Source organism: Pholis gunnellus (genome assembly GCF_910591455.1).
Source record: "Pholis gunnellus genome assembly, chromosome: 9".
Lineage (NCBI taxonomy): Eukaryota > Metazoa > Chordata > Actinopteri > Perciformes > Pholidae > Pholis > Pholis gunnellus.
Window position 1 is genome coordinate 20,309,598 of NC_136535.1, and position 22,613 is coordinate 20,332,210.

Genomic DNA, 22,613 nt, shown 5'->3' on the forward strand with positions numbered 1-22,613 from the left:
TCTGTGCATACTGTCAAAAAGATATTAAGATATTTACACAATGTGCAAACCATCAATACCACACTCTTAAGTTGATATTGCTTCTTTTTTTTTTCTTCATTATTTTAAAACGGACAATTCCAGAGACCAAAAAAAAAGAAGAGACAAATTTGGTCTTTAACAGGACAAAAAAAACAGGAAAATTAACCCTGAAAAGAAAGACCATCCACAGCAGTTATCTTGGCAGCGCACTGTACAAACAAGTCATGATCCATCCATACATAAATGTTACAAAATTAAATAAAAATCAAGTTAAGTCAAAAACTATATTCAAGGGAAGTGAGACCTCCCCGTCTTGCATAAGGCATAGCGTCTGATGGGCACTGCACCTACACAGCAGTCACCACCCAACTGCTGCTGTACATCTGAGGTCAACGAATGGGTTAAGTTAACAGAAACACGTTAAGATCAGCAATAAAACCAATCGCACTACACACACCGAGAGAGTGAGATGAGAGGAAGAACTACAAAACCTGAAGAGGGACAAACGCCAAACAGCACATACATCCTCAAAAGCGCGCGCACACACGCCAACAAATAGTGCCTGGTTTTTTTTGAGTGGTCGGCCTCTGAGAATGGATGGGGGAGGGGGGGAGGGGAGGGTGTGAGGTTTGTTGTTAAGTCGTAAGTGGCCGTGGCTGAGCGGAGGGTCTCCCAGCAGCAGCAGCAGAAACAGTCACTTGGATGTTTTTGAACCGCTTCCGTCTCGTCATCACTTGGTCTTCTCCTCCGTGTGCCTCTGCTGCTGCAGGCGCTTGGCGTAGCTCTGAGCCATGGAGTTGACGATGGAAGTGACAAAGTAGCAGACCATGACCAGCACCACCTTCTCAAACACCCACGACAGCCAGTTCTCATCCTGGAAACCCAAGAAAATTGGGAGTGCGTATGCCATCAGTTACAGTCATAAAAAAAAAAAAAAAAAAGCATATTGTAATATTACAGTTCATAGGGGACAAAATATTGCGAATATCGTTTGCTTTCTGCAATGAAGTACATGAAGAAAATGGTATTCATATATAACAAGCTCCATTTGCAGAATGTTCTCTAGCAGCCAAAGACTGAAACTAAAAACTACAGCTCGCAAATATACAAGTAAATATACAAGGTCAATAACTAAAAACAATTCTTAGTTACATAATTTGTCCACCAGAGAGCACTGACAATTACACAGTCACACTTCGGTAATAACCAAATTCAAGGATGTTTAAAAGAAATGATGTTTTCCAATTACGAGAAAAAAATAAGCTTTTTTTTTAATTTAAGCACTCAAAAATATAAATATTGGCCTCAAAAATCTGTTGGGCTTTACTAAAACAAGCGCCCAACTGATTGGCTCAAAGACATATATATTGTTAATCTTAACAAATTAATACATCAATAAAAGTCAGATTTTGGTGATATAAAGAAGAAGTAGTCATTCTAAAGTGGTGCGTGGTAAAATATTACCACTAGTATTGCTCTTACCGCTGGTGCACTTCCTCCAGCATGGTGCAGCTTGCTCCTCTGTGCGTCCAGGTACTGACTGAAGGGCTTCTGGAGTGATGGTCCCACTCTGGGCACAGACCTGACAGCGCATACATCCACACAGAGACACAAGAGACGGGGAGGAAGAACATTAGTTCACTTACCCTTTAAAAGCACCCTTCCTTTGACAAGGAGACACAAAAAAACTCAAGCTTTAGACCGTGAACCCTTGTTCCCTATAAGAGCCTGAAGTCTTCTCTTTCCCTGAACACTACCAAAAAGGTCCTCAACCAGCATCCTCTGGAACAGCTGCTGGAGGCCCCGTCCTACATGAGGGGCCCATCCTGGAGCCTCCACCTACTGTGAGCAGGAGCAGACAGCAGAGAGGAATGAAGCAGAAACCCTTTGGCCCTCCTCTTATACTCCTCAGCTCTCTATAGGAGCCTGTGTCAGCCCCTTAAATCAGGAAGTGAGTCGACATGATGTCATCACCTTTACCACCATTGCTGCCTTCTTGTGGAAAGATATCCAATCAGGGCGTGCTCATGTCCTTATTTGGTAATGTGGATTAGCTCACCAGGGGGCCAATCATAATGGATACCAGCTTATCAATTCATATAGAAGCAATGGAGTTATCGTTCTACATGTTGGCCAGCAGTGGAAGAGTTGAAAGGGATCTCTTTTCTAGGGATTACCTAGAAAAGAAGAATATAGACTTCCCACTGCAGTCATTAAATTCTGCCCCAAGTTGAGACATAAACATGCGTTTGGATAATTTACTAAACAGCTAAAGGGAAGTGGGTAATTGCTGATTTCAAACAAACCCAACTAGTTTTAGTTTGACTCATTCATCTTTCTTGCTATCTCTTCCACTTAGCATGCAAGCACACACAAAAACATCCTGTATCAGCACTGAAGCTCTCATAGCGAGTCACCGTCTGACCTTCATGGGAAAGAACCTTGAATCTTATTTTTCAATCAAGTGGACTCAGAACACTCGGCTATGACCATAGATTCAGGTCAAAGCTACGACCTGGACGTACATAAAAGTAACAGATTAAGATCACTAACTGCTCATTTAAAAAAAATGTTTAGTCTCCCGTGAACAGAAAGGTCTGACTAAACTCTTTACTTGCTTTTATTTGGCCTACTGATAATTCATTACTTGACCTACAATGAATACTAATTAGTATCTTTTTTTATGTTTTTCTTTTACTGTGAAAGCTACATTTTAGCACCCAAAGTGCATAATTAAAGCTAACCACTAGGATATTACCGTTACCTTTAATTGCTTAAACCTGACATTAGTTCAACAGTCAGAAGGTTTTTTTCATCGATGGTCTATGATTGCGTTTCCCGCCTCGCTGGGGCAAATATCTAAGTGAAAGCTGAACTTGGTGAGTCAGATCAACATGTTCAGATGGGACCTCACATGCCTGACACCCAGTGCTGCAGAGATGGATCGCGTGTGTGTGGAGGGGGAGAGGGGGGGGTATACCTTTTCTGTGGAAAAATGCTAAATGCATGCACGTACACCCCCGCAGTGAAGGCATTCATTCGTACAGGATCTCCAATCAGTGGTCAAAATGCATCTGAAAAGGTTTACAAATGCATTACCGTCCACAAAATCAGGGGAACACACACACACTTACCCAATGAGAGACACCATTTGCTCCACTATGTGCTTGCTGAAGGTGATGATAACAAATAGTTTCTGTAGGAAAACAAGAGAGATTAAGCGTTAAAAACAATTACTTTCTGATAATATGCAGAGGAATACAACACAGTAAACCTCCACGACATAAAATGATATACGTTGATGTGGAACTGTGTTTTACAGGACATGGCAGACATATTTAGGGAGGAAAGAAATAATTAACAAAACAACAAAGTGTCTCTTAGAAACACACATGACAAACAGAAATATATTGACGGATACAACATATTTAGATTTTTTATTTTAGCGGCACAGCTGTGGGAAATTGAGGCCACATCTGCCACAGTCCACAGACACACTAATTACAAAACCCAAACCAGGCAGTAAGCTAAATTCTGGGCTGCGAGGGGCTTTGTGTGGTTTTTGCAAAGCGCCAAAGTGTGTGTGTGTCGGTATGAAGCTTGGGGGGGGGGGGGGGGGGCCAAAAACCACAATATTCTTTCTCCGGTCCTGAAACTGATCAGCTTCAAACGGCATGACACATGGCCCCCTGGACAAAATCAGACAGGATACGACACGTGATGCCCAAGAGGTTCAAGGTACCAAAAAAAAAGGAAAAATAATAATATAAAGCTCGATCTAAGCTGGAGGTTTGATCTTAGTTCTCCCACACGTTTTGAGGTTGTGAATCAGTCAGCATTGCAACCCCCCCCCCCCCCCCCCCCCTTTTTCCCCTTCTATTCTTATTTTTTGACATGCATTATTACATTATGTGGACAGACAACTGTGATGACATGAAACAAAAGATGAGTCACATTTAAAGTGTGCCTGTATGGTTTTTTTTTTAATGTTAAAATGGAAAAAACTGGTGTGATTTGATGTGAACTGGTCCGTTGCTCGTGTAGAACCACCTCTGATAAAAACTTTTAGTTGAGCTACCGACCTGTATATGCATCTTGATGATGGCTTTCCCAATTAGAGTCGCTCCAAAGAAGGTCCAGAAGGGAACCATGAAATGACCGCAAGTTATTCCAGCCAGGTCGAAGAGGGGATTAGGGATCTGAAACACACACAGAAATCACATTAATCTATAAATTACCCTTGTTACAGGTTAATATTTGAATCAACAGCGACAAAAGTTTGTTGAAATGAGGAAATCTTACATCACACATGCATAAAACTTGCAGGGACATCATAAAGAACTTACCGAGGCACAAGCCAAGATCCCGAAAAAGCCCACTTTCTGCACCATATGCTGAACTCCCAGTTTAGCTCTTGTGACAAAATCCTGAAAAACAAATGAACAAAAAAAACGATTCAAACCACATTACAGCTGTCAGATATGAATGGGTAAGATCTTCTTAAAAGACTGTCATGACACAGCACAAAATTTAAATACATGGGGGTCTCTAAACACATCCACCTTTCATTCATTACTGAAAATACTCGAGCTGTGTTTCTCACAGGTGTGGTTTGCTGTGCAAATTCTCTGCTAAGACTATTACAAGAAGCGAGAGTACTGTTAAGAGTACTGGGGTGAAATACCTAGTGACCGTTTGTCATAATAATGCAATTATAAATGCAATAATTTGCTCAGTTACAATTCATTCTTTTCAAGTTTGTTTCAATGTCTCGCAATCTTCTTCTTAAAATATTTAGTGTGACATTGATTCCCATGAACCATGTGTTCCTCAGCTGTGAATAAATAAAAGCTTCTGACTCTCCTGTGAGCCGGTTGCTTAGAAAACATGTGAAACATGCACACGCGGATACGTCCTGAACACATTCCCGTGATGAAACCCATGTGATGTGAGGTTTGGCCTCTTGAGCCTATTCATCTGACAAACCGGTCATGGAGACAACGTACACAATCCCGCGGATGTCTACTGCTGACTCAGCATCTGATCTCAGCCGTCTCCAGTCATGTGAGCTTAGGTTCCTGACTGAACTGTCCGTCAGTCAAATTAGAGGCCGGTGAAAAGAGAGGAGGGAGGGAGTGAGGGAGGGAGGAGGCAGGAGAGAGAGCGTAGCCCGAGGGATGATTAAAGGGGGGAGCTGTGCTCAGGGTGACTCACCCACAAAACAGACAGATTTACTGGAAGTGCAAGGAGGGAGGGGCTTCACTGAAGTCACATGGTACTTCAGGACCAATCACTGGACAGTGGCTCCATGGTCAGTCGTGCATTATAAAGATGAGGCCGGAACAGATATGATCATATCATATTGGGTGGTAAAGTGTAAACACCTGTGCTAATACGGAACCAAGTAGAGGGACGAATACGTCAATATTCAGGGTGCGTCTTCAATGAGGACAGGAGGTTGAATCTAGGCTAAAATCTGCACTAAATGTGACAAATTTGGAGGATAAAGAAAATGTAACCTATTCACAGCTAACTTGTGTTTGTGGAGATTTTTAAACTACACATTAAGGTCTAACCGTTTGCCACTTCAAATCAAAAGAAAAGATCATCTGAGGTGGGTGCTGCTTCTTAAATCTTGATCAAAACATTCTTTGTATTTTTGTGCACATGATCTGCTGATGACAAAACCACTGGTTCTCATAACAGATGTGTGTGTGTGTGTGTGTGTGTGTGTGTGTGTGTGTGTGTGCGACTCTCACCTGAGCGCCCTCTGCCTGCTCCAGCATCTCCTCAAACTCCTCGTAGTCTTCGTCCTCTGGATCAGCTCCCGACTGACGAGCCGCTCTGGCCATGAAATACGGAGGCAGCTCCCCGATGGCAGTGCCTGCCCCCTAAACCAGCACAATCAAAAATGCCCCGCGTCAGCGTTTGCTAATCCATTTCGCCACATTCACCCACAGGCGACTAATTCATGCCACCATGAACTTTTGAATTACGTACACGCGACACAAGCGTTTGAAGCATATACAAGTATCATGGCGTTTCTGTCCTTCCATTAGGCATGTTGACATGAGGCTGAGAGTAGTTTCCAGCTGTCACAACGCCGCCCACCGCTGGCACTGGCCAACATTCTTGCCCTTTGTCAGTGTGCATCGCTGAACTGTCTCTTTATTCAAACTTACCCACATGCAGGCCTCCAGGCGGACCTTTGACATGATTGAGAAGAGGGAGATGCTCCCCTCCAGCCCTCCGCCTTGGGGACACACGATCTGGTCTGGGTACGGGGGCTCTGGGAAGTCTGTGGAGCTGCACTCGTATGCTGCCAGGGTCACCGATGCTATGTGAGGACCCTGAGAGAGGTGAGACAAGATGAGCTGCATTAGTGGACTGGGAACCATGAGGACATATACTATACTATTATTAGCCTACTCTTGTTGACTATTCTCCACAGAAGGTGGTTTAAATATTGCCAATACCACATGTCATTATTTCCTTAAAAGCACACCCTGGTCAGTAAATGCTAGGTGTACCTAATAAACTGGCAACTGTGTGTATTTAAGTATTTAGTAACTGTTGACCCTTTAACAATGATTATATGATTGTATTGCACAGCCCTACACAAGTACTTTAGGTGAATGTGCTGTTGCATGATTAAGGGAGCTCGTGTGCCTACAGGTACAGACACAGACCGACGGTAGCTGACTCACGGTCTCTCTCTCCGACAGGTAGGCATGTCATCCTTTATCATTGTAAAGACGTCTGGTTAGGCTCAGCCACCTGGCCTCAAAAAAACAGTGGGCCCCGCTGTTAACTACCACACAGCTCTTCCATTATGCCTCCTTCAGGTGATACAGGCAGCACTGACAGAAGATGGACAGCGCACAATTAATCTGTTGACTGGAACTACTCACCCCCCACCCCCCCTCCTCCCCACCGAGTACGAACGCACAAGAGGCTTCTTTAGTTGACACAACACGGTCTGTTCCAAAGCAAACAGGGGCTCACTTAACGGCGTTTCTTCATGACACGACAAGAAACACTAAGCTGTGAGTCAAACTCTGATACTCATCAGACGGGCGATACGTTGGCCCTGCGGGGAACTTCTTTGTTCACCAGAGTACAACGCTTTGCATACAGGACAGATGAACCACTTCTTTGCCTGGTATCCGTTGACTACGTGGATTTCCATTAAATGGAAAAAAGAAGATTACAAATCATCTTCAATCATCAGGAACGAGGCAACCTCGCAAAAGCACTGCTAGTGGACCCATAAAGCAGCAGAGATGGGGACAGACAACAGACTACCAATTGTTCTGTTTCTCACCAGGAACGGGTCTAAATATGTGAAGCTTATTGGGAAGGTGACTCAACAGGAAGGGCCACGGAGTGATTCAAATGTTCAATTCAACAATTTTACGGCAATCTGCTTTGACATTCTGACCTCTGGATCGAGCAAGAGGGAAGTTCTCGGGCGTGGTTCTCTGTGTCACCAAAACTGTTACGATCTAATCCTCTAGGGGCCATGAACAACCAGCACATTTCATGGGAATCCAACAAATAATTAGCAAAAAAACACCCTGTGCTGGTTGACTTTAATTTGGACCTGAGAAGTGTACGTTACCAAAATTAGGAATCACTCTCTGAGCATCATACAAACCTTTATTCAGGACGTGACGTGTTCTAAACCAAAGAGATGAACGGAGACGGGGTGGGATCAACAGCATCATATTTAGCTGCCATCGTTACAGCTTTAATCAAACCACGATCAAAAAGATGCATCTCCGAGTAAAAGCAATGTATGAACATGCTTTCTCTCCCATTTCATCCACAGTATTATGACTAGAATCCAGCACTGAGCTCCAGCCCATCATGATGAATCATACGATCATGCTGGTGAGTGAATCCCCTCTCCCATGAGTGGGATGATTTCATCCTCTCTATGGGGCTATCTATTCATGCTTCAGGCTTGATGTGAATTCACAGTGTGCAGGTGGGAGATGTTTTTCCCTTCAAAATTAAAACCGGGGCTTTCCCCGTCTACGGCTGACATCAACACCGAGTAGGCAGCAGCGATCGGAGCTGTGACACTGTGAACACGAGCTAAGTTCTAGTGAATAGAGACACAGGAAATAGTCTCCTTATGAGCAGAGGGCTTACGTCATATGGTCAACATGTGTGAAAAGCTAAAGAAAAAGGTCATACGATCTAGAGGGGGCTACGATAAAGGAGGCCTGGGTTGGTGCGAGGAGATGGCAGGAGGTCTAACGGAGAGGAGCTGGGGAAGGACTGATGAGCTGGAACTATTTTTTCTAAACCTCTTCAAAAACACTCCTCCACGGCTGGAACCCCTTGAACATGCTGTTGAAACTAATAGTATCTTTGCTCAGTTCATAATGTAAAGTTAATTGTAATTCAAACCACCACGTTCTTCTGTCGCTAATTGGGCCACAAGAGCCCTCCCACTTATAATAGAGACATGGTAGGACTGTCCTGACTTTCAACAAAACACTCTTCTCCTGTAACATGAAGGTTGCTAGCCACTAACATTTTGGGAATACTGGTTTACATTTTATTGTCTGGACACAATGTTTCTAATGGGAATTGTAACATTGTATCAGGTTTAGTAAAACACAAGATCAGAAGAGCCTCAAGTAGGCCATCTGTCACGACCCGGCTCTTGAGCCATGGGGATCCAGAGGCCGTCACACCATCAAAGTGGGACGCAAAGGAAAGTTGTTGTAAAAAAAAAGTCTTTTCTAAGATATTATCTATTGCAAAAGTAAAAGCTGGTCATTTAGAAAAAAATAAATGAGGAGAAACTGGTTTAACAGATGCTAGGTTGTTCCATACGGGGGAGATGACGGTGCCTACTCATAGAGAGAAAACCTCCCTCACACAGAGAGAGGATGAGGTCACACCTTCTGAAGTGTTAAAGAGAACAAGTATGAGCCACCGCCGCGTTATTGTTGGACTGAGTTTTTAGAGTAACTATAGACAACAGAGGACGGTGAACCCAGTCAAACAAACAATGTGAAGCATTAACAGGAGGAGTGCACCGCATCTCCCGACACATGGAGGTCCCAGTAATATCTGTTCCCATGATTTCATTATCACGGAAACATCTGACTCAGCAGGAACCACATCTGCACAAACTCCACAGAACAGAAGCCACATCATCGGTCTAAAGAGGACTGTGTCGCACTCTGGTTTTATGTTGCTACGTTCTCCTTTTTTTTATTTTTACCACAACCAAGACACAGTGACACACATTTTGGTGACTCAGTCATACGGTCATTCTGTGACTGCATGTCAGGGGAAAAATTACACTGAACTTTTGGTTCGCTTTGGACTGAAGGGTGACAAAATGGAATGAGTGGAAGACAATGAATGTGGAGTGTGACGCCATCCTCTGGCAACTGCAGGAATAGACACACATGGAGCTTTTATGTCCATTAGGCAGGTATGTCTAGAAGGGAAGTGTGTGGTGAATGAGATGTCAGCCTGCATACTGTAGATACACACAGGACGTCCTGACTCATGCCGAGTACATCCGACCACATTTCCCAGAAATATGTAAATGTAGTAATGGATACAATCATGACAAAAACATGTGGATGATTTGATATTAATGTGGTTTAAGTGGAACGTTACATCTATTTATCGAGTCTGTTTTTGTTTGCACTTACAGTGTGTACAGATGGGCAAATGACTTTATCACTGACCGCCATTTTTCCCCCATCTTTTCCAATTGTATGCCGCTTATTTAAATGGCATTACATCAACATTTGCTCCAGTTGGTTTGAACTTTATGTAGAGGCAGAACAGTAGGCGGTTTTCAAATTCATAAAGTTGTGTTAGTTTATATTTTTCCTCACTTTTGTCATGTTGCTCATCGTAAGACGGAAGATTTCTTCACAGCCACAGCTGGCCTCGCAGCGAGGTGGCTGCTGGGATTGCAGCACTTTCTTAACTCAGTGCAGTCTGATACTTTTTATTTTTCATCTCTTTTTTTGGTGTGGTGTTTGTGAGCATCCCTGTACTTTGTACTAACCCAATTCATGAACTGGTGTGTACACTTCTGCCAAACCGTAAAGTGTTATCTTACCAGATAGAGGAGAAAGGTGTGCAGGCCAGTCCCAAGGCCAACCGAGGACAGGATCCCAAGGCCTACCCAGTAGGCACACCACAGGAACCTCTTCTCCAGGTACTGGACATACTTCAGTGAGGAAAATAAAACTGATTAGAAGGCGGAAGAAACAGGAAATGCTCATTGAATTATGTCCGTTTTTTAAAAAGGTAATTCTTAATTACTGTAAATAACAGTTTGAGTCTTTCGTACTGATATTTAATGATTTACTTAAGAGCTGTCATGAGTTACTTATTAGTTCATCATTAGAAATGTGAGGAATATAAGGAGATTCATTTTATGTTGAGGCTTGGTGATGCTTTAACCGAACGGTAACGGGCCGCTGCACAGAGGAATTAGTGAACACAACTGACTGTATGATAATAGGTTACTCGACCTCATTATTTCCCAACAGCTTCCTTCCAAGAATGTCTTTAGGTGGCTAAAGAGTGACTTATCATTGACCTTTAAAACAGGCTGGTGACAGCGCAGTGGTGTTGATTATTAACATTGAGCCTTACTTGTTGGTGTGCTCCCTCCGTAGAGTAGGCGAAGGAGAACAGAGAACATAACAACAAAACTAAGCACACTGCGCCTCGTCGCTGCCAAAGCCTGAACAGGAAGGAAAGGAAACAAAATGTCAATAAGGAAACAAGTTCAAACAACTAATTATTATTTAAGTCACAGGGTATGTTGGTGAGCAGTACAGACGAGATTAACAAGAAAAACAGATACGACGCAAACATCCTGACAGAAACACTAGAAAAACCTGTCAAACGTCTTACTTCAAGGTCCACTCCTTTAGCTTGATAATAGTCTCCAGGAGGAAATAGTGTAGTGTGGTGACGGGCCTCCTCCACACCACCAGAGACAGGCGGTCCTCCTTATCCTTCTGTCGCCTCTCTCTCACCGAAGAGTCTGGAGCGCAGACAGAAATGCAATCAACCTCAAATACTGTACTACTATCCTCTACTTCAACTATTGTATTCTGTTGAGCTGTTACTGGTGAATGCATGATACACGTGGCATCAACCAGCTCTATTATAAGTCAAGTAGTTTGAATGAATTCGGGTGTTTATGACTTGTTCAAACTATGTGGTGGTTATCGTACTGTGGCATCAGAGATAACACCAGCTACACGTGTCAGGGACACCTCGGATATGAGTGTTGACTTCCTCTACTGTACACGTTTAAAAAGTTGGACGTTTACCGACCTGTCGTCTTGCCGTTGTGTTTGTCTCTGGCTGCACGTTTCTGTGGCCGTTCACAGCCCGCTCCGTTGGCTGCCATCATGTCTATCAAGGTCTCAGCAGGTCAGGCTAGGAGACAAGAGAACAAGACAATAACAGTCGCTCCCTCGCTGTTCTTTCATTTCCTATGGACCAAAGAGCACATGCCTGTCTGGAAATCCTTATCAGCTTTAAAAAAAATAAAAAAATCTCGTCAACACGCCAACAGACATTTAAATGAGATCACAAAAAGACTAAATATCATACAAGATATAAGACGAACATGTTACCAGCTGCCTCGTGACAACAACGTGTGGTTTACTTAATAATCGTCGCTTTGAGGTTTAATCTGTCACGAGATATGATGCCGAATGCGTGCACATCACAATCCTTCATATGCTAACCGGTTAGCCACCATGCTAAAGGCTAAGCTAGGGAGGCAGTTTCTACATCAAAGGGTTTAAATATTAATCAGGAGTCGCCTTACTTGTGAGGAGATATGTAAAAAAAACGTTCCTTGTCGTTCTGCTGCTATAGTAATGACAACATTTACTCCAAACTGAGGGGATCTAGAGCGATGTTTGTTAAAATCATATGACAGTCGTACCTCTTTCCTGTCCTCTAGACCCGGAAACAAACGTCGGACGTGTTCAAGTAAAACCCGTTCAGACGTGAAATATTTTTTTTCAAGCGAATTTTGTGGTCCTGGTGTGGTGAAATAATCCGTTATGTAATCCTGGAAACAATGCGTAGTATATATAAAGCACAGTCTTGCCTTCTAATTCAATAAGATGCAACTCATAAAGGTGATGCTTTTATTGTGAAATTAAATTGGATACGTATTTCCGTAAAGTGTGTGTCATGGTCCAATCAGAGGTTGCCAAATTTGCCAACAAAGTGAGACTATTGCAACACTCGCGGTGGGATAGTTTTAACCTTGAGCCATGGAGCAATATTAGTCTAGAACCAGATGAAGCTGGCATTAATCCTAAATCAAGTCCAAGCATTGTTGATCAGTCTCAGTGTCTGTCTGTCAGTCAGGAGTCAGGACCGTCCAACTGTAAAACAGGTCTGCATTGAATACTTGATGGATCTCCTTTTGGGCCCTTAAATGACCCTTTACCTCACTGCAATGATGCAGACTGAACATAGATCATTATTTTACTCAGAGAGCAAAACTTAATTTATTGAGCTTCATGACATGACATTCAAGCCGAAGACATCTCTGTGTACACCGAGGACAAATACACAACGACTTTGTTTTATTACATTGAATGAAGCTTGAATACGCAATTTTGAACAATTGCAGCTATTTTGTGTGTCTCATTCTTCCATGTATGTATATATGTGTGTGACATAAAATAGAATTTCACATTTTTGTATTTTTCAATTAACCAGACTTCACTGAACATGAAAAACTAAAGCCAATGAGTCTTCAGTATCACTCAAATTAGAAAACACATCTGTACACACACACACACACACACAAGCCTATCAGCCAGTGTAAACTGGATTTATCAAACTAGAGTCAAATATTGACCAAGAAAATGCTTTGAGTCATCATTTTATCAACATGCACTCAATATGTCAAAGGGCCCCAAAACAAGTGATGTTTGTACAAAACAATGAAAAATGTAACAGGAGTGAGCATGAGGGGGGGAGCTGCTGCATCAAACAAGACGTTATGCAGATCATCCAAAATGGAAGGAAGCTGATCAACCAAATCAAAGCCCCTCATTGGCTGAAGGAGACATTGCAGCTTACAAGGTCTCAGGCAAGGTCACTAATTGGAACCTTAGGCACTGATTTAGCAGATGGCTTGTTCTATTCCTGGATCGAAACTTAAGCAGGTAGCAATACGGAGGTCCTTTCCTGTTGGAGGGTCCGGTTTCACTCGTCATAGTGTAGTGAGGACAGGAACTTATCCACATCCAGGTCCTGGGGGAAGAAGTCTACAAGTTTCTTCCTTTCCTGCAGATTAAAACCAAAAGTCAGAATTACACCACAGTGATGTGAATCAACATCCCCCTCATTTAATGGTATTAATGGGGTTATGCATAAACACTTCATTACAATATAAAAGGACAGTACGGACAGCAAAAGGCAGTTCTTCAGCAAGAGAACATCTTGTGGCTCTGTGTAAACATGTTGCTCATTACACACAGTGTTGCAAGGATGCAAAACAGAGACAACTCAAGTACTCTTAATTCTTAATGAAAACAATAAATAATAGTAAAGATCGGCCTGATGGTGGCACTAGAGTAAAGGCCGCACTGTCACCTAAATCCATCCATCCACTCTGTAAACTGCTCATCTTGTTCAGGGCCACAGAGGGCACCGTGTGCAGACTGACAGTCTATTGGAGGACGAACACATGTCGACACATTCACACCTACAGACAAAGAGAGTCCAATGCACCAAACCTGCATGTCATTTTAGGACATCTCTCATTCTCAGTCCTAACTTTAACGACTAAGCTTAACTTTCATCAGTATACCGTTTTAACATATAATCAGTAGAATTGCCTCAGAGAGCCAACCAGAGTGTATTGGTAGTCATGCAGGGGTAAGTACTGTCTGTTTAAAAGCTACAACAGCAAGACTTTCAAGTAGAGCTGAAACAATGTCAATTAATCAACAGAAAATTAATCTGCAACTATATTGATAATTGATTCATTGCTTTCAATGATTTAATGTCATTTTTAAATCCAAAATATCAAAGATTCCCTTTTAAAGCTTTTTTTTCAAATGTGAGAACTTGCAGCTTTCCATATTTGATAGAAAACAGAAAATCTTTATAGAGTTTTGACGAAATAGGTGATTTGAAGACATCACCGTGGGCTTTTCTAAACTATAAAATGTTTATCTTTTTCCTGACAATTTATGGACCAAACGATTAAAACGGAAAAATAATACACAGTGAAAAAAGCCCTACATCTGAAAACAGAATACTGTTGGAGCAGAACTTGTCTATAACATAAAGTAGGTCTAGTTTTAACACCCAAACACATTCTAAACAGGACAAATCCTTGTGTGGTACTCACCCGGTCTGTCTTTTGGCTGGGAGATTGTTTTGAGTCCTTCTTTGCACGCGGGCTGGCCGTGGGAGAAGGCTGTTTGCGTTTCTTAGAGTTCTTTGAGCTCGTGGGCGATTTCTCTCCCACTTCCTCCTGACGCAAGCTGTCCTTCAGCGGCGTGCCCGTCCTGGCGATGGCGGCACGCGAGAGAATCATGAGCGTGTGGGCGGCCATGTTGATGCTGTTTTCACTGCCGGCCTCGCTGGCTGGGCTGCAGGTGGGGACGTCCGGGGTGTTGGGAGGAATCAGGTGCTTGGGAGTCCCCTCTCCGTCTTTACCTTTCCTCTGTCGGGAAGGAGTCCGGGCGCGGTCAGCGGACTCCTCCTGGCTGCGACCAGTCCCCGGGGTACAGGGAAGGCTGTGGTCTGAGCCGGCTGCTCCGGGCCTCTTGACCGGGGAGGAAGGAGAGTTGAGCCCCTGGATGTCCTGCAGCATCTCAGCTGCCTGTTTGGCCAGAGAGCTGGTCTTTGAGGGGGCTTTTGTAGCCTTGGACTGAGGATTAGATGCAGGCTGGGTGACAACTGGAGGGCTGAAGTCTCTTAATGCTGAGGATGAAGGCGTTGACTGCTGCTGCTGCTCTTGCAAGCTGCCTTTCATCTCATTTTCCTTGTTAGCCGTCACATTTGGCATCTCCTGAGTAGGAGTCCTCTTTTCTGTACGCCCCTCTCGTGATTTGCCAGCAGCCTTTTCTGCAGGTTCTTTCCTGCTGCTCTCCTCTTTCTCCTTTACGGTTCCTGATTTCAGAGCAGAATCAGAGGACAAAGACTTGGAAGTACGAGAATCCTTCGCTTTCGCTGCATCACCATCCTTATCATGATTGTGTATACTGTCTATAGATTTTGATCTCCTTCGCGATTCGGACTTTTTCAAAGTCTCGGGCTGAGGGGCATCAACCCTGCTGGTACTTGCCCTTTGAGACTCTTCGCTATGGGTGCGATAGTTCTTTTTAAGAGGATCTTTCTGGTGCTGTTGTGGAGGAGTGGCCTTCTCTGCCTCCTTCATGAAGCCTCCTCTGGTCTGGGTATCTGTTGAGCATCTGACGGTCTCTATTCTCCTCCGGGGCTTGTTGCCACTCAAGATAGAAGGTTTAGTTCGAGTCCCCGACTGTTTATCATCTTTCTCAGTCTGCTGGACAGATCGCGGTGTAGATGTAGATTTGGTGCTTCTTGCTGTTTTAGCAGTTTGTGCTTCTGCAGAAGAGTCAAAACATAGAATTCTCCGATGACGAGGACCCATTGCTGTCTCCTGCTGGCCCGTGTTGTCAGCCAACACAGGTTGAACCAAGTTAGCGACCAGGTGTTGCTCAGTGCCTGGAATTCAGAGAAAGAGGGTCGTGACATTAAAACATTAACATAAACACAGAGGACATACTTTGGTAACATGAAGTAAAACATCTTATAGCGCTAGCTGGCACCGCTCCAATTCAACTTGCAACTCACCAGCAGGTGTAGACTGTTTGATTGTGGGAGACTTTGGCTTGACAGTTTCTGACGGCTGTACAGGGGCTGGGTTTGGTATGGCAACAAGCTGTAAAGTAGATGATCATCAGAATGATCAGGAATCATGTTATTATTTAGGTAAACATGTTAAGAAAGGAAATACCTATTGACTACCAACTTAAGAAGTGCAGATAAAGTTCTGTTACCTGATTGGACAGCATCTGGACCTTCCCCAGAGTATTTGGCCCCACAACAGAAACAGGAAGCAACATGGGCTTAACAGGTGATGGTAAGATGAGTGTTGGCCCTGCACAAAATAAAATAAAATAAAATAATTTGATTATGGCAAAAAAACTAAAACAAAAATCAAAATGAACTTTGCTCAACTTTAGAGTTTCCTGAATTTTCTGTTGAGGTACTCCAAATGTTTTATATTTTCAGTCATTTTACACTGCAGCCTGTGTGTCAATGTGGACGAGCACACCAAATGGAGCATTATGTATTGCTTCATAGGAACATAACTCATTATCAATACACATGATCACATTCTATAAAAATGGGGCCAAAGCGACATTGTCTAATGTTTGCCCCGCCCAAAGTACCTTAAGGGGAAGAGGTGTCCCTTTCACAGTAAGTTAAGACAATTACAAACTAAATATAAAAAAGATGCAACTACAAAAACCAAAGCCAGCTAGTGATACTTACTAGAGAATACTTTCTGTCTACCGAGATGACCCACTACTGTAGTCTGTTGTCTCTTACCGGTGGAGGAGCCTCGAGAGCGTGATGGTGTGGTCACCCCGTACTGGTTGGTGGGTAAAGGCTGCACCGTTGAGACTCCAGCAGACAGTAACACCTGTCTGGTTTGAGCATCTGCAGTAGGGGGCTCAGTCACAAGGAAATAGCTGGCAGTGGCTCCTTGGAGGGCAGGGTTAGCCGCGTTCAGGGGTAGCTGAATTATGAAGTTTTGCTGGGCCTGTGACGTCCCCGTTAACGGGGATGAGACTACAGCTCCAGTCTTACAGCTCAGAGGACTGGCGTGCGACTCAGAGGTTTGTAAGCCACTAACTGCCTGTGCCGCCTCATCCAAGGTGGCCTTTGGTGTGCCGGGGCCCACGGAGGACTTAGCTGGAGAGGAAAGGTAGATGGTGGGTATATTGTCTCCAGAAATGCTAGAAATTGTCTGATTCAAGGCCACGTTGCTGGAAAAATCCTCCTCCTGGTTGTCGCTAATAATGATCTCCAAAGAAACGATATTACTGGGATCCGCTGCAGCCTTGCTTGGAGTGGTGTGGTTGGCAGTTGGAGGATCGGGTGATGCACCAACTGGGGCACAAGAGGAGGAGGATGCGGGCGAGACGGGTAAGGATGAGGCGGGCGTAGCCGTTAGCGTTGCAGAGGTAGAAGCAGATGTGGGTGCAGATGAGGGCGAGGCAGGCACAGTTGTGACCGCGGCACTGCTAGGAGGAGATGTGCAAGAGGCAGATTCAGGCGTCACTGAGAGAGAAGCCCCGGGTTGAGTGTCTCTTCCACTGCTTGAAAGAGACATATGAGGTAGGTCGGCCGTCAGCATCGGAGTGTTGTTTAGTTCCACTTGCAAAGGAAACAAAAAAGCAGCGGGGCGAGTTGTAGCGAGTTGCGCTTTAGATCCTGCCGCTTGTTTATGCTCCGGTCCTTTAACGACATACGATGTCGCTTCCGGCACATTAAACACAGCAGAGGGAAGAACGGCTGATTCACTGGGAGAAGTTACGATGGACGGGCCGTCCTTTGTGGCGGGCTCCTGAATGAGCATACAGTCTGAAAGAGGGGGAGGGGTGTTCAACGGTTCATCAACATCCATCGGTGTTACAAAAACAAAGTTATTGAAGAGTGAGGCCTTTTCTTTGCTGTTTGAGTCCACTGCAGCGGATGAGACACCTTGATGCTCCCCGTGACTCACTAACAACTTGGCTGAACTGTTTTCTATTCTAGACACTCTGCCGCTGGGGCCAAGAGCTACTTTCTTCAACAAGCTGGGAGCAGTAGACTTCCTGGTCCTATGCTCTTGTCCAGCTCTCATCTTTGCGGCCATTGGCGTTGTATCCGAAGCCTTAGCATCTCGGTGTGCAGTGACTGAAAAATAAAATAAATATTTGAGTATTGGTATCTGTCCACATGTTTGTATTTAATACAGCTCGGTCTTTAATAGGAGTAAATAGGATTTTTTTTTATATCTCATCTTCCAAACTTTGAATTCAAGAAACTTGCCTTGGCCTTTGTGAGGCAGACAACAATCAAAAGGTGACACCGGTGTTTTCTCTCTGAGAGCTTACTACTGCATTACATTGTAAGAATACCTGGATCATCACTCGGAAGGGGTCCGACTGTAGATGAAGGTCCAGCGAGGTCGCCCTCTACTGGAATACTGCCAATATCTCCATCCCCCGGTTCGCCATCGGGGAATCGTGTTTTATCTGTAAATACACATCATAAAAGTTTTCTATAGTGCTTTATAACACAGTTTAAAAAGAAGTGATTCAGAAGTGCTCTGCACAGCAAACAAAATGAAAGCAAAGTAGGTTACTGTAGTCGAAGAGCTCAAAGAGGGCGTGAAAAGCTGGGTCTGACTCCGTTTGCTCCAAAATGTCATGAATGGCATCGTCACTCATGTGGATTTCCCCCTGTTTCAGAGGACAAACGTCAGGAAATAATGTAAGGACACACTGTAAAATAAGCACAGCGTGTTATATACACACATATATATATATATATATATATATATATATACACATATATATATATATATATATATATATATATATATACACACACACACACACACACACACACACAGTATATAATTATATTACTATGATATTAATTATTATAGTTTTTCAGCACCTGTAATCCCAGGATTTCATCAATAGACTGGTCTGCCTCCACTGTACTTGAAGGGGCCTTAGATGTTTGGGGCGTTGGCTCACTGATGAGGAGAAATTGGTACGGCCATGTGATAACATGCTTGCAGACATGTCACAACTTTGATTGCCATCGACAAAATCACAAATCATCCATCACAACAACTTAATACAAACGCAGTGAGGAAATGCCAACTGAAAACTTACTTGGCGAGGATTTTGTTGATGTTTTCAGCAAGCTTCTCTTGTAACGATCGGTCCCCCAATATCTTGTCACGTGCATTTTGTATCACAAGCTGCTGTGGAAATTAGCATGTGTTGTGAGGTCCAAAAAATATATGAACGCTTAAACCTCTGATTCTGTGACATTCTACTATCACTTAATTGCTTCCAGAAACACAGAGGTAAGGCTGAGGTCACCTACTGTTGGTCTGAGAAACAACAGTTCCTTTTACCCCTCACTAACTCAAATAATAGATTAAAGAAGTGTTGAGACATGTCCTAGTGAAGCTGGCCCTGCACAACGAACCAAAATCAGATCAAACTGGTGTCTAGAGCATCCAGTCATTCACCATACTACAAAAATGAAAACACATTTATTTCTGGTATTCTAAAGAGGTGATAATCTAAAGAGGTAATTTAGCCCTAATCTGCTGCACAAGATCATCGTTTGGTCAAAACCCCTGACATATAGTTCTACTTACAGGAAAGTTCCCATCACCATCTTCAGGTGGAGGTTCTGCATTGGGGGCACTGACAGTCATGGCACATCTACTGGGGGTACTAGACCCACTCTGAGCACCACCTCTCTTCCTGGGGGTGTCCCTGAAGGCAGCAGAAGAAAATAAATAAGTTTAGGAGGTGGCTGCCAACATGCACAAGGCATAGACAACGCAATATGAACACTTGAAGCGCCATCTCATACAGAAACACCCCAAACTAAAGCTGTTAACAGGAAAACCACAGGTGTAACTAATAACATTAACGATGAGTCCTTTCCAGTTTGAAGAAGCAGTTCCGCAGTCCTTTTATGCTGCTCTGCTGACTGAAACAGACCTTTCATTAAATGCAATAAGCAGCACCCTCACTTTCACTGCAATCACAAGTCAGCTGTGCAAATGTCTGCTGTGAATAAGGTCTAAACCGAGGCCCTGTACCTCACACACAAAGTATGAGCCACGGTCATACAGACACATTGACTAAAATATCAAGAATTCAGTAGTTCTTTTCACGGTAGACATTTTGGTGATTTCTAAAATGTCTTGCTATTTAGTAGCTAAGACAGAATGTGAGATTTTTAATATGTCCGAAACCGTAGTATGGAACCAATAGGCTGCGAGTTGCATACTATTTCCAGTCTAATATTACAGTATGCAAAGACTGGACACTACGGCGGCATTAACATCCCATAATGCAATGCGGTATGCATTCTAGTCAAGTCCCCGAATAAGCATTAACTTTCTACTTCTCTACTGTAGTTCTGCATCGAGAAAGCAGCTTTGTCAATCCAATGCATCAATGCGTTAACTGCAATATAACAATAATAATTATTATTCTTACCATTTCCGCCGTCCAGGAGACATTGGACCTGGATTTAGCCGATGTTCTGAAACAATTATCTGTATTGGTGAATCCCCTGTGGTGGACACATTACGTCACACATCAAAAACAAGCAAATTTGTTTTGTGGCAATCATCAACATTTTCAAGCAATCATCAAAAATACTTTTGTTCAAAGAAAATCAGAATACATGTTTGTTTCAACATCTCTACAGTATTAAAAATGTCACCTCAACTGCACTGTCAATAAAAGCAAAAAATATAGAGAGCACTGCCTATTTTGTGGTACTGACTGGGCGTATTTAGTAACCGGCTGCCATCATGGATCTGCTCGTGTGCGCCACTGCCGGTGGCTGGTCGGGCGTGCGCGGCAGTGTAGCTCACGGGAGTGGAGTGGCCCAGCATGCTGTGGGAGATGTTTGCAGGGCTGACGATGGAGCTCGTCTCAGAGACCGATGAGCAGACGACACCAGCAGCCGAAGCCGCGGTCAACACCCGCTGTCTAGCCATGTTAGCCAATCCGATGCGTGAACGTACTGCAATAAACAGAGACTAGTAACTGAAAGGCCCTAAAAACAAACCCTGAGTCAAAACACAACTCAGACAGCAAATATAAGATAAATAAAAACTTTACCATCGACAACAACAGAACAGCTCAACATTAGACAATTACACTTTCAACTGCATACCACACAATACATTTGATGGGTCGAAATCATAATAGAAAAACCTTGATAGCTGAGTCAAACGTACTTGGGTGGGTGTTGATTAAAAAAAACATTGGTAACATTGCAGTATACATTAATGTAGCAGTAATGTACCTTTTGTCGGCAAAGATAGTAGTTGTAGAAATGTAAAATCTTATATTAAAATGGAAAAACTAATAACAGACTTACTTCTTTGATTTGCTGATATAGCCGGGGAATTCTGCAATGACCTAAGGAAAACAAATAGAACAATAATGGAACAATATCAGTGTTGAGTGTCAGCTTTGAATAGAAATCACTGAGATTTGAGACAGTGGTCAGTTAAATCTCAGTTGCAGTGATTTTAGAAGATGAATCTTGAAGCTCCTTACTTGATCTGGTTGAGAGTAAAGTCCAGCTTTTTCCACAACGAGGTCATCACTGCAGGGACCTCATGACAAGACTCTATTGAAAAATGGCCCAAAACATAAGCACGACACTAAGAATATATAACAAATGCTACATGTTTCTAAGAGGAACAATGTCAGATAAGCTCACCTTTTGTTTTGGCAGCTATATACTCGTTTAGGATGGTTGTCAGGCCTTTCCCAAAGACGGACTGTGATTGGGGGGAAACAAACAAGAGAAATCACAGACGTGAAGTTCAATGTACGAGCATCATGACATACACACTGAAGAGTTTGTGTAAAGGGGGCCTATCAGAGACAAAAAGGCGCACTTACAAAAACACAAGCAGGAATAGTCCCATCTTCTGTGGAGTGTTCGGCGTACTCTTTCAGGTTTGGGCACTCGTGGATGAAAGCTTGGGTTGTCGCGCACAGTCGCTCTTCTTGAAGGTACCCTGAAGAAGGACGTTTACCAACATCATAAGAGCAGCATAACAAAGCTAAAAAATGTAGATAGTTAATTACCCAAAATGCACTGCAGGTTTATCGTTGACGGTTGGTAACGGCTATGCGCATTGAGCCACCCTTTTACAGTTAACGTTGATTAAGTATCATGTTTGGCTAACGCTAACGTACAGCTACGACTTCGCTTCGAACGACAACACTAAAACCTTGATTAGACTTACCCAAAACAAGCCGGGCGACGTCGGACGGCAGCAACATGGCTGCCTGTTGGTTGATATTAAGTGTCAAAAGTAAGCTACATGTTCAGAAAAATCTCTCAAAAAATCTGTTATACCGAGTCGAATTTAAAAAAACGTCAGCGGTTATTATTGTGAAGGTCCTGGGATGCTGTCGCTTACTCAAAAGGCGGGGAACTCAAGCACGTAACCCGGAAGTTTGAGGATTAATGTCCTCGTCCTGATGGGAGTGCTGGTAGTTGTAGTCCAATCCGAAACGTCAAACTCTACTACACCCTGCTCTATACATATATACGTGTAATACATCGGACATAACTTATATATACTTTCTAACACTTTAATAATATTGCACCAGACCAAACAGTAAATTCGTTTGACCGTTGGCTCTAAACTAACCGGAAACACACACTCGGTTCTATCCCTGACCAGGAAGTGACGTAACCTCTCCACTGCTGATGCCGGGGCGGGA

General features: G+C 43.4%; 2 protein-coding genes across 6 annotated transcripts; both read right to left on the bottom strand.

Moving 5' to 3' along the window:
- Window positions 1-11,998, bottom strand: vmp1 (vacuole membrane protein 1). Of its 3 annotated transcripts, none has more exons than XM_079165770.1 (12): window positions 11,984-11,998; window positions 11,362-11,466; window positions 10,933-11,065; window positions 10,669-10,759; window positions 10,127-10,237; window positions 6,204-6,371; window positions 5,781-5,912; window positions 4,368-4,448; window positions 4,104-4,220; window positions 3,156-3,217; window positions 1,504-1,603; window positions 1-895 (listed from the first exon to the last, which is right to left on the bottom strand). In XM_079165770.1, the coding sequence occupies exons 2-12, from the start codon at window positions 11,438-11,440 to the stop codon at window positions 752-754; spliced, it is 1,218 nt and encodes a 405-aa protein (XP_079021896.1). In that variant the 5' UTR covers window positions 11,441-11,466; window positions 11,984-11,998; the 3' UTR covers window positions 1-751. The 3 variants fall into 3 exon arrangements, with proteins under 3 accessions (XP_079021896.1, XP_079021895.1, XP_079021897.1); XM_079165769.1 differs by having other exon boundaries at window positions 11,864-11,997; XM_079165771.1 differs by lacking the exon at window positions 11,984-11,998 and adding an exon at window positions 11,644-11,696.
- Window positions 11,999-12,571: 573 nt separating this feature from the next.
- On the bottom strand, window positions 12,572-22,283 carry npat (nuclear protein, ataxia-telangiectasia locus). 3 transcript variants are annotated; one of them, XM_079166236.1, is made up of 17 exons: window positions 22,130-22,283; window positions 21,780-21,898; window positions 21,595-21,655; window positions 21,429-21,501; window positions 21,247-21,287; window positions 20,644-20,886; window positions 20,352-20,427; window positions 19,496-19,616; window positions 18,999-19,087; window positions 18,775-18,856; window positions 18,458-18,554; window positions 18,231-18,347; window positions 16,597-18,006; window positions 16,098-16,198; window positions 15,892-15,979; window positions 14,420-15,762; window positions 12,572-13,347 (listed from the first exon to the last, which is right to left on the bottom strand). In XM_079166236.1, exons 1-17 carry the CDS (start codon window positions 22,164-22,166, stop codon window positions 13,267-13,269), a joined length of 4,179 nt encoding a protein of 1,392 aa, XP_079022362.1. In that variant the 5' UTR covers window positions 22,167-22,283; the 3' UTR covers window positions 12,572-13,266. The 3 variants fall into 3 exon arrangements, with proteins under 3 accessions (XP_079022362.1, XP_079022363.1, XP_079022361.1); XM_079166237.1 differs by having other exon boundaries at window positions 16,654-18,006; window positions 18,999-19,090; XM_079166235.1 differs by having other exon boundaries at window positions 18,999-19,090.
- Between the last annotated feature and the right edge of the window lie 330 nt (window positions 22,284-22,613).

What these genes read in the sequence shown, in the direction of transcription:
- vmp1 (XM_079165770.1), bottom strand. Translation starts at nt 11,440, where the DNA reads ATGATGGCAGCCAACGGAGCGGGCTGTGAACGGCCACAGAAACGTGCA. An exon ending in CGGAGGGAGCACACCAACAA is followed by an intron (nt 10,238 to 10,668) that starts GTAAGGCTCAAT and finishes TCCTCACTGAAG; the next exon opens with TATGTCCAGTACCTGGAGAA. An exon ending in GCCTGGAGGCCTGCATGTGG is followed by an intron (nt 5,913 to 6,203) that starts GTAAGTTTGAAT and finishes GTGCTGGTTTAG; the next exon opens with GGGGCAGGCACTGCCATCGG.
- npat (XM_079166235.1), bottom strand. Translation starts at nt 22,166, where the DNA reads ATGTTGCTGCCGTCCGACGTCGCCCGGCTTGTTTTGG. An exon ending in TATAGCTGCCAAAACAAAAG is followed by an intron (nt 21,502 to 21,594) that starts GTGAGCTTATCT and finishes ATTTTTCAATAG; the next exon opens with AGTCTTGTCATGAGGTCCCT. An exon ending in CAAACAGTCTACACCTGCTG is followed by an intron (nt 15,763 to 15,891) that starts GTGAGTTGCAAG and finishes TCTGAATTCCAG; the next exon opens with GCACTGAGCAACACCTGGTC.